This window comes from Topomyia yanbarensis, chromosome 2 (assembly GCF_030247195.1).
Source record: "Topomyia yanbarensis strain Yona2022 chromosome 2, ASM3024719v1, whole genome shotgun sequence".
Taxonomy (NCBI): Eukaryota; Metazoa; Arthropoda; class Insecta; order Diptera; family Culicidae; genus Topomyia; species Topomyia yanbarensis.
In genome coordinates this window covers 53,249,078-53,267,114 of record NC_080671.1, presented here as the reverse complement: position 1 = coordinate 53,267,114, position 18,037 = coordinate 53,249,078, and the positions used below count along the sequence as shown (strand labels likewise).

At 38.5% G+C, this 18,037-nt stretch overlaps 1 protein-coding gene across 9 annotated transcripts in view; it reads left to right on the top strand.

Annotated features, from left to right (window-relative positions):
• LOC131685069 (adenylate cyclase type 3) overlaps positions 1-17,116 on the top strand; it is a 145,020-nt gene extending 127,904 nt beyond the window's left edge. For all 9 annotated transcript variants that reach the window (XM_058968486.1, XM_058968484.1, XM_058968481.1 and 6 more), the window contains 7 exons: positions 5,979-6,095; positions 6,388-6,583; positions 13,926-13,998; positions 14,206-14,278; positions 14,343-14,651; positions 14,779-15,126; positions 15,186-17,116. In XM_058968486.1, coding sequence (XP_058824469.1) covers positions 5,979-6,095; positions 6,388-6,583; positions 13,926-13,998; positions 14,206-14,278; positions 14,343-14,651; positions 14,779-15,126; positions 15,186-15,740 — 1,671 coding nt within the window. In that variant the 3' untranslated portion in view covers positions 15,741-17,116. The remainder of the gene's footprint in view (positions 1-5,978; positions 6,096-6,387; positions 6,584-13,925; positions 13,999-14,205; positions 14,279-14,342; positions 14,652-14,778; positions 15,127-15,185) is intronic.
• Positions 17,117-18,037: the final 921 nt, after the last annotated feature.

Below are 18,037 nucleotides of genomic sequence, written 5' to 3'. Positions count from 1 at the left end.
GTTGTATTTGACGAGATCTACAACCTCTAACAGATCACTTTAAAAGTACATTCAATATTTTTTTTATTTTTTAGCACCGTACCTCATTGAAGTATTAAGCAGGTATTGAAGAAACATTTTGCAATACCTGTTCAATATTTCAATAAGATATAATACTTTATTTTAGTTTTATCTATGTATCCCAAATCAATGCTTTATTGAATACCTTCATACATTGAGTTTTATTATAGTTATTCGCGAAACATGTCTGTATTATTATTTTTGGTGTTTTACCACTTCTGTAGAGCTTATTAACACCATATTGCGGTATTTGATTCCCTGGCCGTATCTCCTAATCTATACGCATAAAGCTATAACAATATAAAAAGAAAATGAAGTATTTGGTCGTTTATGATGTTTTAAAAACAAATCTGATATATTACATTTAGTTTGGAAATGTTGTATACCATTTTAGAAAATATGTGATTAAATCTATCTCGAAGATCTTTTCACAAATTTTTTGAACGGTTATATGAGATTGTCGAACTATTTATTTATGAATATGTTCAAGTACGATTACTTTCTAGGAGCTTTCGCCTAGAAAAACATATTTTTCGAATAAAAAGTTTTACTACACATACAAAAAATATTAAATTTTGTTCACCCAATACAATAGGTGTCTTTGATCCCTGTAACACTGGGTATTCTTGATCAGGGATGCCAACGGTACCGATAAACTACATTTTTTTCGGTATATTTACATTTGCACAAGCCGTACAGCCCGCTACAGCGACGCATCACTACAGCTCTTGCCAGAACGGTAGCCAAACCGAGTACATTTTCCAGTACAGCAGTAGAATACATTTTTGTTTTGCTGCTGTACTCCGACTGCTCGGTGAGAGTGTGGCGTAGTAAAGTTTGTTCTCTCGCTTTGTACATTTTTCTCTGCATAGTCAAAGGGAGAGGCCCGCACACGAATGCGTTGATGCCGGCCGTGACGTACATGAGCCGCATTCATTGTAGTCATTTTTGAATAAAAATATTAAAAAGATTGAAAATATTAAAAAATGTAAAATAAGGAAAGAGAATCTGTACCGCTCGCGTCTGGTGGCTGTACTGGGGACAGTAGTTTTTTGTCATGTTACTGCTTTGCACACAGGCAGCCGTACAGCGCTGGGCGTCCTGCACTAGCGAATGACAGCAGCATCGAGAGAGAAATGAGAATGTAGGCAGAAAAATTACAGCCGCAGAAAAGGTAGGCATTTTGCATCCTTGTTCTTGATCCCTATCATTAGCTCTCTCTAACACTTTCGAAATGTATAGAAATAGAAAAACATTTTCATAACGTACCTGGCACTATTAATTAGTCTAAAATGTTTTTTTCCGTGAACAAATGATGGTATAAGTTTTTAAAGGTTGAAAAAGCCAATTAAACAGCATTGATTTACCACAAATACTTGTCTCGACTTTCTACTGTGATTAAAGTTTGCCGTGCATCTAAAAAAGTAGTTTTATTTATTAATTTGTCAGGATAGGTGGTTAGCTAAACTTTCGTATCTATAGGTCTTGGTGCTTTATTTCTTTAGCCCTAGTAGGCGGGGGATCAATTTACCACACGTTTTTCCAAAAACCTCGTTTTGGCATGACTGTTCATATTATTGACAGTGCATAATATTCGGATTTACACATTATTCACAGCTCTTACAATTCGAATTGACTACTTTGCAATTGAAATTTTTATTTCATTGAAAAGTTATGAGAAAAAAACAAAAGTGGGATCAAGCGTACCCACTCTCCCCTTTACAGTCGTTGGTATGGAATACCTGAATTTAATATTCCGCAGTTGTTCTCTATTTTGAAATTTGGCTAAGACAAAACTTAAAATGTTATAATCGCATTACATTTTCCAGGAAATCATTTTTTCTGGAATAGAAAACATTCCTAATTTGGAACCTATTTCAACCAAACAGTCTGTAAATGATTTTTTCAAGTATTAAATATTAGCTGTACATATTGACGAAGTCGTAGAACTAGTTACGGATTTACAAAAAAATCGTTGGGTCTGTTTTGTCCTCCGTTGAAAGCCACCTAGCAACAGTGTGGTTTCCGGTGGGTTGGATTAATCAACTATTGATATACTGGAACCTGCTTCCATGTCGTAGAAGGCGACAGAAACAGAAGCAGCTAAGTCAAGTTGTAGCTCCATGTCGAGGGCCATAAGCCACAAACTAAGTATTACGGCCTTGCCCTTGCTATGTCAAGCGAACAAACTAATCTCCAGCATAAATGTAAAGAAACTAGGACTCTATCTCACATTCTACATGAAAAAAAGCTTACAAAGATTGAAGCGAAGAACCGTATTTTCCTAAAAGAAGTTTTTTATTGAGTTACTTAACTTTGTTGCTGTCTTATTAAAACTGGTATCACCATTGCCTTTTTCAAAACTAGCTTGAAAAATCTACATGAAATGCCTCGCGATATTTTCGCTAGCACAGTCGATCTGACCTAATATCATAGATAGGGAATATGTTTATTTTTCAACATATTCGTCATATAATTAAACATTAACTTCTGATAGCTTCAAAAGACCTGAATCAATCCTAAATTTTCAATTTTTAGGAATATTCTAAAGAAATGGAGTAGCCACAGTTTCGTAAAAAAAAATTGAAAACAGCAGCCCGTGTGTTAAAAAAGAACAAAAACACACAATTGATTTTTCCAAACTCGCATAAAACATGTAATGAGTACTACAATATGTCGTAGTAAGAATTGATTTCCATGATGGTTCATTGGCGCCGCTAACTGCTACGGGTCCCTATATCAGAGCCCTTACTTTTTTGGGATGTTATCGGCCGAATCGGTCATTGAAATGTAATCTAAAGGGACGTGTTGTTTCTCTATCCAACAGTTTCGACGACTTTATTTCACCTTTATCAAGCGATAAAAACGACTGACTGATTCAACTGATAACATCCCAAAATTAAAATACTATAATCGTTAAATCGCTTCAAATCAGAGGCAAAATATTACATTTTCTCCCGGAGCTGTTGTGCTATCTTATGACAAACGCCATTTCGGGGTGAACTGAGTTAGATATGCCATGTTACAAAATTTTAAAATCTCTATAATGTCGCGTTTTTAGAATTTTAAAATTCTTCTATGCCAAAAAGCTTATAGCAAGCCAACAGATGTCTCTGATGACATAGGTAATTCCTATGCAGATCAACCATAACCAGCTAGGTTCTTGTCTCGGGAGCAAAACTTTTCCTACCGAAGTTTTTTTTCTGGGAATGGTTGGCTTATATTTTCAAGATTATTGAACAAATTTCCTTTTGAGATTTCACTAGTGTTGGAAAGTATACCGAAATGTAATTATGGATTATGCAAGAAGAATATTTGGTTTGTCTAGTCGCCTGTTAACAATAACATTGTTTGTCTCCAAATTGTTAATGGAACCTACCGTAAACCGGGGTGACATTGATCGCTTTTCGAAGTAATCATTGCATATTTTTAGACGCAACACATTTTTTTCAAGTTTAATATTTTTAAAACATGTACTGATATAAGGAGAACAAGATTGGATGGTTTTACCTAAAATTGTCCGCTTAAAGCTATTTCTCCGAAAATGATTTCAAGTTGATGTCCGTTTTCGTATTCTGGGGTGACTTTGATAACCTGCATGTTCACCCACATTATGTTATTGATGTCAATGTTTTTCATTCAAATGTTTATTTAAACTAATTCTGGAAAGGTACTCATTGTTAAATAGATGTTAATTGGCATTATACAAAGTATTCAATGTACTGTAAAATTCGAGTAACCAAAATACGTATAATTTGTGTCCAACTAGAATAAAAGATTCTGAAAACCTTTAAAACTGCTAAAATTGTTTTATTTCAGTGTTTTATCAATGTACAAAAAGTTTCATCCATTTTAACACGTTGGAATATTGAACAATAAAAAAAATTGCGAGTTTTAGCTTAAAAAAATTTGAAATAATTGCCAACTAGTTTCACAAAAAATTGTATTTAAAATAAACAAACTCTTAAAAGTAAATTTGGTCCATCCCACTCTAAAGGAAAATAAATTCTCGTTTGTAATTTATTACTCTTGCTCAAATCTGAGATTTATTTGTTTTATAAAAAATAGACACTTCATGAATCTTCATAAAAATAAGGTAAAGGCAAATTTCGGTTTTTGTACCCAAAAACCGAACAAAATACTCAAAAAGTATAACAAACCAGTATTTCATAAGTTTAGAGTAAAAATCATTTCAAACTAAAATGATTCGGTAGACTATTCTGGTTTAATAAGCTATCTACGAAAAAAGTTTCGAGTGATCAAAGTCACCCCGATGATCAAAGTCACCCCGGTTTACGGTACTTTTGTTTATTGTTTCTCTCGAATAAAGGAGGAAAGCCGGAAAAACTTTGTGGTCCAATACCATCATTTTGTAAGCTGATATTGCTGCTATCTCAATGAAAAGTATAATATTGGACATAGTGATCTATAACGCATAATTTTACATATCAATTATGATTCATCTTTATATGAAATCTTCTGTGAACATTTGCGACACGTCATACATATTTTATCATCAATACACACCTATGACAAGTATGCGAGCGACTTTGGTTTACATTTAAAGCAAAAACTGTAACTATACTCAACCGATCTTCTCACAAATCGAGAGATTACTTCAGAAAAGATAGAAGCATCAAATGCCTTCTCCGAAAAGCTTCTAACATTTATAAATTTTAAGATATTCAATCTCAAACTTTAAAATGCGTTTTTCTCGAAAAATGCTAAAATGTCGTAAGATAGCACAACAGCGACGATTTGACCTAATGTCGTTCGGTTCAACGGCGTTCGACCTAGTGGCCCGACACCTTCAAAGTGTGAGCGCATCGTGACAGGAAATTAATTGCACGAAAGTTAAAATCGCAATATACAATTTTGCACATAATGGGTTCCGTTTGACCGTGTGGCAAACGAGCAAATATTGGAAATATAAATATAAAATAGTTTCACACCGAGATGGATACACACACTGGTCTCGCAGGACAATGCAGGCACAAAAAATAGAATAACAAATGGAAATACATACAATAGACTGATTGGTTCGAGTAGAAAATATGCATACGATGGCTGGTGTCGTGTTGGAATTCATCAGGTTTGACGGGAACGGTTTTATCGTTTAATGATTGAGATTGGCGTTTTCTAATTGCTTAGATGTAGAAACAAGCACATGTCCTTTATTGCTGATCGATGACCATTATCAACCTTGATCAATATTTGTTGTTCCTGAATAACCATGACTACTCGGGCGATGTTCGATTGATTGATTTCTTATAAAATCCTCGGACTGAAACGAGCTCGCGGATTAATTTGATTTCCAATTTGCATTGAATTGGAGCAGAAGGAAGTTAACAATACATATACAAAACCTCAAATCCTGTTCAATTCACTTTGCCAATCGATATTTCAAAAAGTATTGAAAACATGTTTTACGCCAAACGGCACGTTTCCGTCAATGCTGCCAATTTCCCCCACATCTGACTTGAAGAGGTTGACGGAGATTGAACAGAATGGTGATAGCACCGTTTCGTAGAGAAGAAAACTTGTGCACCTTCCCATAGACATCCTGTGAAAGAGAACTTCATGGATGGAAAATCGCCGTTTTCGTGCGACACAGCACGGCTCGAATAGATTATATATGGAAATGCATTAAAATTTAATTCGGTTCCTCGAACAAACTCGCTCCACGTTATGCATATGCTAACAAACGTTTCACAAATTTAAGTGATAAAAGCTACAATGCTATATGCTTCATTTTCTGTATTCTGTGGGAAACGAGAGCACAGAAATGAATTGCATTTCGTGCGTTAATTTAACCGGCAAACGTACGATGTTAGAAACAATTCCTTCGACACTTGCTTCCTATATGCACCAGCGAATCACTGACTACATATTGCTTTCCTTTCCGGACTCAATTTTAGATTCTACCGGCGTTCATCACGTTGAACAGTAAACGTTTCAACGACTGTGTCGGCCTACGCAAATCAACGGCAATCATAATCGTGCTTCTCATAGGAATATCAAATGCTAGCGATATGGTAAGTTTGCTCAGCCCAACAGTGTTTCCCGTATAGTTTCCGTTCTATTTGCACAGGAAAGTAGTAATGCTTTACATCCAATGAATATGAATTTCGGTAATTCAATTATCTTGGGTGGTTGCAAATATTTTGCATGTTATTTGCACTCCAAATTTATTCGTACTTGACCATATTCGGAGAAAACTCAGCCAATTGAAATTCAAATAAGCTTGCTATTGAGGATGCAACAGCAACATTCAACTAATTAACTGATTTCCTATTCAATGCTCTAACTCTTCGTTCAAACATTCAGCTGGCAGCCTCCGGTCGAACTCCACTGCATCTCAATGTCACCAACGTGTCGTTCCTGTCCACTGAAATGCACCCGTCATCCATTTGTTTGTACCCGTCGTACTTTAGCAACTTCACCGTGCTCATTCTGATTGCCATATCCATCATTACACAGCTGTCGCATCTGAGCAAAATCGCACTGATGGTTATAGTTACGGGTGAGTAATCTGTTTTATTTACATTCATATGTGGTACTGGTGGTAGTTGAATTTGTCCCATTCTAGTTTAAACATAATATGAAAGCATCTTTGTCACATGAACGTGACTTTGATCGACACATTTATTCACCCAATCGGTGGGTTTTCATCGATCGATCGCTCTGATTTCCTCTCAAACACAACTACATGTTTGCGTTCACATATTCCTAGAAGGGAACTCCTAATGTTAAAATAAGACAAACTAAATTTTTGTTTGAAAATCTAACTGAAAAATAATGTGTATGCCAATATGTCAAAGAATCGCGCAACTAAGACTCCACTAAAGGTTCCAAAAGATAACCTTACGGTCCTGTCAGTTTCGTCCAGATTTATTCATAATATATGGTGTTTTTTTTATTCAATTCGTTTATTTGATAGGGCACGTTTGCGTTAGCTTAAAGGTGCCAATTTTGTTTTGTTTTACATTTTAAATTACTTAAAACTAGGGAATTGCATATAGATTTTTTTTAAAATGAAACTAATGAGATTTTATAGTTATGTTATATATCTACACAAGGGGGTAATATGATTTTCGTAAGATTAGGGGGGTCAGTTAGTTTTTATGGCAATATGGTTTGACATTTTTATCAGTGAGATTACTGGAGCAAATAATGTTTAACTAAGGGGGACATTTTTTACTACTATCTTAAAAGTAGGAATAACTAGAGGGCATGATTGAATTTTGTAAAAATTCGTAATTAGAGTTATTTTTAGTGGGTAGTAGAGTTGGGCATTTTCAACGAGATTATATACTATAATAGTTAAAACTAGAAGAGATAGGAAGAGCTAAATGCTTCGGGAAGATATTTGGGAGGGGGGGAGGTAAGCGGTGCTACTTCTGGGTATAAGAGTCAGGAGAGGGAGGGTCGACAAAGATGGCAGGGAGAGAAAAGAGAGAGAGTTTCAGGCATCGGGAGATCAACGGATGGATTACAAACTCGGGTGGCCTTCATCAGGAAGAATCTGTACTGAATCATGTACTGGGACGCCGGGTGGTCCTCCTCAAGATGGACGATTTCGTAGTACAGCTCAGATGTGGATCGGCTACATTTCGATTTAAGCATGCGATGTCCGTGCTGTAGGTCCCGTGTTTGTTGGCTCATTCGATAGAGATGCTTTGATACAGGTAGAAGAGGGTTCTGAGAATGATAAGGAAAATAAGAAGGGGCGGTTAGATTTGTATATTGATGGTTTTCATAAATGTGTATATAAGGGACATATAGAGGACGTCGCGGCTTGCATTAAACGAGACCTGGCGGAACTGTAGTCGGTGCACGCCCAGACAATGTGCTCGATGTCGTGATAGCCGTCGCCACAAATGCAGATACCACTATCCATGAGCCCAATACGCCGGAGATGTGCATCCAGCGTGTAATGGTTTGCCATGAGTCGGGACATCACACGAATGAAGGCACGACCCACATCCATCCCCTTGAATCAAGGTTTCGTCGATACCTTAGGGATTGTTGAATGTAGCCACCTTCCTAGCTCCCCACTGCTCCACGAAGTTTGCCAACTTTCGAGGATTCTCTGATGGGTAATACTGAAAAATTCGTGGAAGCAAATTGGTCTTTCATAAACGTCACCTTCTAGGGCACCCATCTTAGCTAAGGAGTCCGCCTTCTCATTGCCCGGAATGGAGCAATGAGAAGGAACCCACACCAAGGTAATCTGGAAAGAATTGTCAGATAAAGCACTCAGTAGCTCCCGTATTTTCCCCAAAAAATACGAGGCGTTCTTTCCATGTTTCATCAAGCGAATAACGTCAATGGAACTGAGGCTGTCCGAAACGATAAAGTGCGGGTAATGTTTCAATGACTCCAAGGGTATACTGAATGGCAGCAAGTTCTGCGGCGTAAACTGAAGCAGGGTCACTGAGTTTGTAGGAGGCGGTGAACTTTTGATTGAAAATACCGAAGCCATTGGACTCTTCGAGGTTTGATCCGTTAGTGTAAAACATTTTATAACAGTCGACTTCCCGGAATTTATCATAAAAAATGTTTGGGACCACTTGCGGGCGTATGTGGTCCGGAATTCCACAAATCTCATCTTTCATGGGTGTGTCGAAGAAAACAGTAGATTCAGAAGTATTTATCAAGTGTACACGGTTGGGATTGTAAGAAGAAGGGTTAATATTTTGCGCCATGTAGTCAAAGTACAGGGACATGAAACGGGTCTGAGAGTTGAGCTTAACAAGCCTTTCGAAATTTTCAATCACCACCGGGTTCAAGATATCGCATCGAATGAGCAATCGATACGAGAGTTCCCAAAATCGATTTTTCAACGGGAGAACGCCCGACAGCACTTCGAGACTCATCGTATGGGTCGACTGCATGCACCCTAAGACGATACGCAAACAACGATACTGAATTCTTTCGAGTTTGATGAAATGTATGTTCGCGGCGGAGCGAAAGCAGAAGCATCCGTATTCCATTACCGACAGTATCGTTGTTTGATACAACCTGATTAGGTCTCCTGGGTGGGCACCATGTTCCGGTTATTATACGAAGAAAGTTGATCCTTTGTTGGCATTTCTGTTTCAGATACCTAATGTGACATCCCCAAGTACCTTTCGAGTCGAACCAGACCCCTAGATATCTTACTGTGAAGACCTGAGCGATAGTTTGACCCATTAATAGAAGCTGTAGTTGTGCTGGTTCACGCTTCCTAGAAAATACAACTAGCTCAGTTTTATCCGTGGAGAATTCGATACCCAGCTTAATAGCCCAAGCAGACAAACTGTCCAAGGTATTCTGTAATGGTCCTTGTAGATCGACGGCTTTGGGACCTCACCGTCATCTGCAAGCTGCCTTAGCGTGCAGGAATTGACAAGACATTCATCAATGTCGTTGACATAGAAATTGTATAACAGGGGGCTTAGACATGAGCCCTGGGGAAGGCCCATGTAGCTAAATCGTGATGTCGATAAGTCACCATGCGAAAAATGCATGTGCTTTTCCGACAACAAGTTTAGTAAAAAGTTATTTAAAGTCGCTGAAAGACCATGCTGGTGCAGCTCCTCTTCTTAAAGTTGTATCAATTATCTCCACGTAAGCTAGATCAATTGTAATCGAGAAGTCAACCCTACGCCGTACCGTGAAAATTGAGGCCTACACGATGCTGGGAAGAGCTCAGCAATATCTCAAAGTTTTCGGTCATCAACGAGCTCTGCATTAAGTTAAATCTCTGGTTGAAATGTCACATAAGATTTTTGGTGTTCCTGGAAGTGCCAAAAACTACTTGATTTATCTAAAATTTCAAAGATCATAAACTATTTACTTTGGCTTTGTGTCAGAGCTTGCTTGAGCTGGCATATATGGAGGCCTCTTAAGAGAAAAACTTAAACTTTTGTAAGGATTCTCATCTTTCTATAATTTTTGGGAGCAGTAAAAGAGGTCCCGATTTGGGGATCATCAGAATCGCACTCCTCAGCCAAGAGAGCATAATGATTTGTCGTGGTGAGTGGCGTAGCCCTTTTTAATATTTCTACAAAAAAGTACTCAGAGCGCTTTTTAAGGGAATGCTTCAGATTCCTCGGATGCTGTGTGCAGCGTCGGAAAATGTTTTTTTCATTTGCCAAAATCAGGCGAAACTGACGAATGAACGAATCTTCTTTCCATACCACTAGCACTTTGCGAAATCGAAAATGAGACAACGGGCTAGGACAAAGCAAGCATGTAGCGTTTTCATTATTCTCTTCGCACGCTCGTTTACGCTTTGAGATTTAGAATGATATTTGTAACTTCGATATTGAACTTACTGCTGGGGAAACGAAAATACACTAGCAATGATATTTATTTGTCGATGCTCGATTCTGTAGATTTGCGAGCTAATGATGGTAATGTAAGACGGAAGCCTGATCGGTGTGTATATTTCTCATTTTAACAATGTTGTAGTTGCATTATTAGATGCACATTGCATTAATTTCATTTAATGAATGAGAATCGCAAATTACTGAGCATGAATCAAAACGAAATTGAAATTTCGGATTGTCATAATAAAACGAAAGTCGCTGCTACTGCTATTCGTTTTCGTAGAATAGAGAGAGGAGTGGACATCGCCTTTTTTGTTTTATTTTTTCATGCATTTAGCGACGAAAGAGGCAAGGAAAGGACGAAGATGAATTCTCTGAATTTCGTCGTTTTTTGAATAGGTATGAGAATTTTAGGCTCTGGCTGTGTGTACACGTGGCATGGTTATGCGGAATCTCCTGCCAAAGGCTAGTTGACACGAGTTTAGAAGGATACACCATTTTGTCCGGCCCAGTGCTATTTCCATTCAAAATCTTTGCTCGTTAGAGCAAGGAGCCCTTTAAGTAGCCAACTCCGTGCTTCAGTAGATCCACGCTTGACAAATTCGAATCGGTGACTGCACCGTCGATCTCAATGTTGTGAGCGGTCCTGTTGACACGGTAGTCCTTCATAAACGGCTTGTCGCCAGTAACGCAATTTGATTGCTTTAGTCAAAATAACACAATTCTGAGCTCATCGCACTGTGGGTATTTCTGCGTTAGTTCTTTTGAAATCTTTAGAATATTTAGCGGATTGTCTATGCTCCAAAAGGATCAGAGTTCATTGTGTATGGTTTAAACGCGAAGACAGTGTTTTTTTTATTAAATTCGTTTATTTGATAAGACACGGTTACGTTAGCTTAAAGGTGCATTTTTTTCTTTGCTTTACATTTTGAATTTCTTAAAACTAGTGGGTTACACGTTTAAATATTATTTTGTTTTCATATGATGAAACTAAAGAAATTGTACAGCTAACTTATGCATATACAAGAGGGAATAATATAATATTCGTAAGATTGTGTTTTTGTATAGTACACCCAGGTTTTTACGCGGTTTTTTTGCGTGGTTTTTTATGAGGTTTTTTACAAAAGGCGATAGCTCTATTGTACATCCAACGACCCATTTCAAGAATGCCTGTTCCTACACGTACATTCTGAGGCCGCCTTTATATACAATAAGCTCCGCGCGAATACATCCACGTATCAATTGGATATTTGCAATATATTCGCACTTCCAGAATGAAAAATATTTTTGATTCTGGTACGTTTTTACATAAAGGAAAATATTTATGTATATAAGCATTGAAAAATGACATGAAACTATCTCACCAGCTCTGAATAAATTCGAGAGATTTCTGTAAAGAATTCTGCTCCATCCGTGAAATTGTTGCATCAGCTACTCAGGTTCAGGCGGCGCCGCAGGCGCTAAGTGGAATGAACGGGCGTATTTTTTCGAGTCCTGCTTCACATACTTCAATGGCAAAGTTGTGACTACCAATTTATATGCAAAATCACACTTTTCTCGCAATACTGCTAACACGCAACTCGACGGGAAAAACTACCTACTAAACTATTGACTTCATTTTTCTGTTGAATATATTGTATATCACTAAAAAACTTTGAAAAATATTGGACGTTAACGACAACACGTCCGGACGATTCGCCAGTGCTGCCACGATCTCTTTGACAGACAGGTGATTCAAATTCAAAAGATGGCGACTTCCGGTTTAGCGAAATTCGCTATAACCCAATCAATATGGGTATTTTTGGAATGGTTTTGAAGAGTAGGTACCAGAAATTGATCTTTGACGCATTTTGAATTCCAAGATGATAACCCAATCAATATGGTATTTTCAGAATGGTCCTGACAAGTAGGTGCTAGAAATTTATGTTTGACGCCATTTTGAAATCCAAGATGGCGACTTCCGGTTTAGCAGAAACTCTCTACAACCCATGCAACAGGTGCCAGTAATTTATGTTTGACGCCATTTTGAAATCCAAGGTGACGGCTTCCAGTTTAGCGAAATTCGCTATAACCCAATCAATATGGGTATTTTCGGAATGGTCTTGACGAGTACGAGACAAAGGTCGATGTTTGACGCCATTTTGAATTCCAAAAGGGCGACTTCCGGTTTAGCCACATTCACTATAACCCAGTCAATATGAGTGTTTTCGGAATGATCTACGAGTAGGTTCAAAAATTTGATATTTGAAGCCATTTTTAAATCCAAGATGGCGATTTCCGATTTAGCGAAATTCGCTATAACCCAATCAATTTTTGGAAGTTGAAGTTGTAGTACAAATAGTTTTAATTATACACTTGAATTTAGTTAAATTTAAGCAATATGTTTAATTTGAATAAATTCAAACCCCCAGCTCACACCACATACGTCTCTTTATTCTCTCTCTTCCATTCTCACCGCACTGGATGATCACATAAAAATATTTTGCATTTTGCTGGTTTATGATTAGATCTTATATTTGAGGATGTTCTGGATGACTGCCTAGATTTTTCATGCGGGAATTTCGGTAAACCGGAAGTCGCCATCTAGAATTTTAAAATGAAGCCAAACATCGACGTTTGTCTCCTACTCGCCAAAACTATTCCGAAAATACTTATATTGATTGAGTTGTAGAGAATCTCACTAAGCCGGAAGTCGCCATCTGGGATAAGAAAATGGCGTCAAAAATCATTTTTTCATGGAAAACTTTTCGGGGAAGGTGCAGATTTATTTATTTTTGGCACCTAATCGTCAAGACCATTCCGAAAATACCCACATTGATTGGGTTACAGCGAATTTCGCTGAACCGGAAGTCGCCATCTTTGATTTCAAAATGACGTCAAAAATCAATTTCTGGCACCTACTCTTCAACACAATTCCGAAAATACCCATATTGTTGGGGTGCGGGCCAAAAGAAGTCTTCCAGACCCGTCTCTTCCATCTTTCCGAATTTTTGTTTGCATTCAAAGGGACTGCCAAAATTCTTCTAAATTCTTTGCATTTAAAAGGACTTAGAATTTTTTCAGAAAAAAGTCCAAGTCTTTTGCATTCAAAATTCAAAAGGAATATTTTTTGCAAAAACCGCGTTAATTGCGAAATCCGTGCAAAAAAAAAACTTCCAAAAATATTCTAAGTCTTTTACTGAGGGTTTTTTTGCGCGGATTTTCCAATTAACGCGGTTTTTTGCGCGTTTTTTACGCAGTACGTATCCCCCGCGTAAAAAAACCTGGGTGTAGATGACTATAAGTCGTAGTCGAAATACTGGTATCTGTTATTCTGTTTTGAAAGTGAAGTGCAAGTGCATTTTATTTATATACAGAGTGGAATTTAAAGGAAGACACCTGTACGTATGAAGCATTCCTTTGTTTACCTTTCTGATAAGCTTATTAACACTATTAACGTCCCGAATCGGCATCCTTTCCGGCACACCTCCGCTACCACCCACAACATTGTTTTACATTCCAAAACATATACTCAAATGCTAACAATCATTTTACGCTTCCCGGACGCAGCCACCCATTGCTACATCAACATTTTCCATTTGGATGAAGCATTCCGGAACGAGGATTTCGAGATATCGAATGTGTAAATAATTTTTCCTTATCAACAGAAAGATAAACTTCACACAATAATTCACAATAACGTATACAATTTTCATGCATGAAAAGATGCGTGGTTGTAAAACCCAACCAACCCATTCTAAGAGGAGTGGATTGGTGGAAATTTCAACGCTCATATCCGGTAGCACCATTTTTTATGTTTTATTTTTTTCCATTTCAACACCCTTTACAGGTTTCCTCTGCGATACACCCTTTCTGCTCTGTTGGTTGCGGTAACGATTGCCCTCTCCTTTCTGGCGCGACACGTAAGTATAGATGTCATGTAATCGTACGTTTCGCAGGTTTTGCTTTCATTTGTCTTTCATTCAGATCGACAAGGTCGACCGGGTAATCTTCATGTGGAAAACCGAGGTCAGTGATCAGAAGGAACGAGCCAGTGACATGCGACGGCGAAATGAGGCCTTGGTGTACAATGTGCTCCCAAGACACGTGGCCGAACACTTTATGGGCAACCGGAAGCGATCCCACGATGAGCTATACTCACAAAGTTACGCCGAAGTGGGCGTTCTGTTCGCCAGTATGCCAAATTTTTCCGACTTCTACTCGGAGGAAACGGTCAACAATCAGGGGCTGGAGTGTTTGCGATTCTTGAACGAGGTGATATCGGACTTCGATGCGGTGAGTAGTTTATGCCCAAGTTCATATGTTTTTGTCGTTTGTGTGTTGTTCCTTTTACTTTGTACGTTCGATGGAGACGCAAGGTACATAGAGAAAATTATTTTGATCCATCAATACTTTTTTACAGCTTCTCGAGCTCCCCCAATTCCAAGACATCATTAAAATCAAGACAATCGGCTCCACCTACATGGCAGCTAGTGGATTAAACCCGTCGCGAATTGTTAAACCGGAGGATTCTATATCGGTGCGCTGGGCTCATTTGTCTCTACTGGTGGAATTTGCCCTGGAACTGAAGAAAGCTCTCCAGGGTATCAACGAACAATCATTCAACCACTTCGTACTGAAAATGGGGGTGAACCATGGTCCTATTACCGCTGGTGTTATTGGAGCTAGAAAACCTCATTATGACATATGGGGAAATACAGTGAATGTGGCATCCCGAATGGAAAGCACTGGAAAAGCCGGTGCTATTCAGGTTGATTTGACAATTAATTATTTAATTTAAAAGTACATTCCTCTATTGTTAACTTACAGGTCACAGAAGAAACCTGCCAAATCCTGCAAACCTTCGGTTACACCTTCGAGCAACGAGGATTGGTCGCAGTAAAAGGAAAGGGTCAGCTTATGACGTACTACTTGCAGGGCCGAATCCCCAAGAACGCTTCTCCCATCCTGCCGGTAACCACAATGGAAACGGTGCATGAGGTTGAAGAACCGAAAGAATCCCCATTAGCACCACCGACCGAATCACCTGTACACCATATCGCGTCAGCTTCCTCTAGCACTACCAGTCCCAACAGCGTGCGCCTAAATCAGGAATATGTGGAAATGAAGGTGAGCAGTACATCGAATATGGTAACACTCAACGAACACAACCACCAGCAGGAGCAACATCTGCAGCAGACCACCAATGACAGCACCACCGTAATTAGTAACGAATCCAAGCGCGAAATGGACAGCAAAACGCTGTTGAATGGGGAAGCCGAAGAGGTAGACGCAAAAACGCCTCTTCTCAACGATAAAAACAGCACAAACGCCAGCCACTTTAACGATGGCGAGAAGGATGCACTGCTAGAAAATAGTAATTAGTCGGCCTGTAATCTATGAGCAACATGAGGTTACATCGAATGCGCACACTGGGTTGGAAATTGTCTATAAGTTCGCGTTTTCTGAACCCTTGTTAGCATAACCCACCTTTTCGTGTTAATAGGAACGAGTACTTATTTGTTTGTTTTTCATGTATCATTCTTTGACTGTGATAAATAATAGTTCTTCTTACATGCAACTAAGTTCCAACCTAGGGCCCAGGTTGAAGATATTAGCACTCGGAAAAGCTAGCTTTATAGTATACATATATTATATTAATCATAATATTGTAATAAACAATGCATGTGCTAGAGGAGGATGTGAATAGAATAGAAAAATGTGCGAAAGAAGATAACACACTTTGAAACCCCTAATAAATAGAAACAGTGAGAGTGAATGAGACGAGCTAGCAGAACAGGCCGTGTTAACAAGTTTAGACTGTAGGTTAGCGGTTTAGCGAATCTTCAATGGATTAGTTGATTTACGATTCGTACTTTTTATAGTTTCAAACTTGTGAAAAATTTACTAAAGACTGCCGTAAATTAAGTTAAATTTTACACAAATAACACAATTTTCTTCCTGTGACACTACGACAGAACAGCATCGGCTATAAAAAAAATCATACAATCATTTTATATTCGATCTTTTTAATAGAATAAAGGTCTAAACACAAAAGAAAACATTCCACCGAGCAACAACAAAAAAACACCTGCAAACATATGTTACCGCATTGTTCAAAATACTCCCTTGACAACAAAGTAGAATAGAAGTAAAATAATTTATGGAACCCAGCATGATTGCATACACACCCATATGCCACTGTTTAGAACAAAGTCATACGAGAACAAGTTCGTTGAATTTGACATATCGAACCAAAAGCAGAAGAATAATTGAATGACAAATCATTACCAAAAAAGAGCAATGCGCATTGCGGCTAGCCTAGTAAACAGTTTAGAATAATAGTAGCATAGCTTGCCATCAACATGCATTTTTAGTTTTGATCCCGTAGTAGCTATCAGTATGAATAGTTTTATTACTAGACCCTGTTTCTAAAGCTCAGTTGACCGCCATTTCATACTGCTTGTGGAAGGCACTTAGTTCATATGGTCAGATTCTCAGTACAAACCATTTACTATTTGAATCGAGAGGAAAACGCAGCAAAACGAATGGAACATTTTCTAAGGAAAGATGGATTTATCTACTACTGTTGAAGAAATAAAAGCAAAAGAAAAAAACAAATAATAAAGTTAGCAAACAATCTGTGGTGAACTAATGTAGAAGTGAATAGGAAATAGCAGAAACCAAAACCTGGTTTGGTATAGAATACGTGCTAAAATGTGAATGATAATCTCTCCGGAAAAGAATCCAGCAATCAGAAATGTGTGGCCTATTATTAATAGTAATGCCGAAATCCTTGCTCTGTTTGTGATTAATCAGGAATCTTGAGTCAGAATGTATTGGCGTAAATGCTCCGTATATAGTTGGGGATTTATGCCTTGCCGTGTCTTCTTACTAATCCCCCTTGGAATTTTTTCAAAAATGTGTTAAAGAATAAACATGTTTTTTCGGTGACTCCTAACAAATTAATATCTCGTTTGGATTTTATGTGTTTATGTTTATTACCTTCACCAACAGGCCCCTTGGCCCCAATGGTGGTTGCTTAAACTAATTACATTTTAAAATTGCCATTTTGTCCTAGCCAACATCTGCCTTTGTTAAAATCAAAACAACCCAATGCTATTGCACGGGCGACGTGGGCCTAGATGCAGCTAGGCCCATCATATGTTGACTACTGTCAAAGTCGGTATATCTCCATAGCGGATGACAGGAGTGACACCCTCCTGCTTTTATCGCATTTCGCATCCGGTTTAAGTCAAAGGCCGTCGCCACACTGTTAAAAATTCGCTGGAGTCCGGTAACAGCGCTCTAGCAACCATGGTTGGTTCTCCCGAACGGAACTCGCAGAAGAGAGTTATTACGTAGAGCTCGAACGCGGGCTTGAAGTTCCAGACGTCCGAAGATTGTAAGGCAATCCACTCTGGCAGAGAGTAAGTCCGAGACGAACAGGGCTCGAGAGCAGTCCCTCCGAATGCTGAGTATATCGAGGTGTATTAGCTGGCAACGATTTTCATAGCTCGGCAGCTGAAATCTGCTTCACCGTGGCCCATGGGAGATGCCGAAGGGCGAAGCGTATGAACCTGCGTTGGACAGCCTCGATTATGTCAATCCCGTTCTGATAGTACGGATTCCAAACAGTAGAACAATATTCTAACGTTGAGCGGACCAACGCGCAGTAAAGC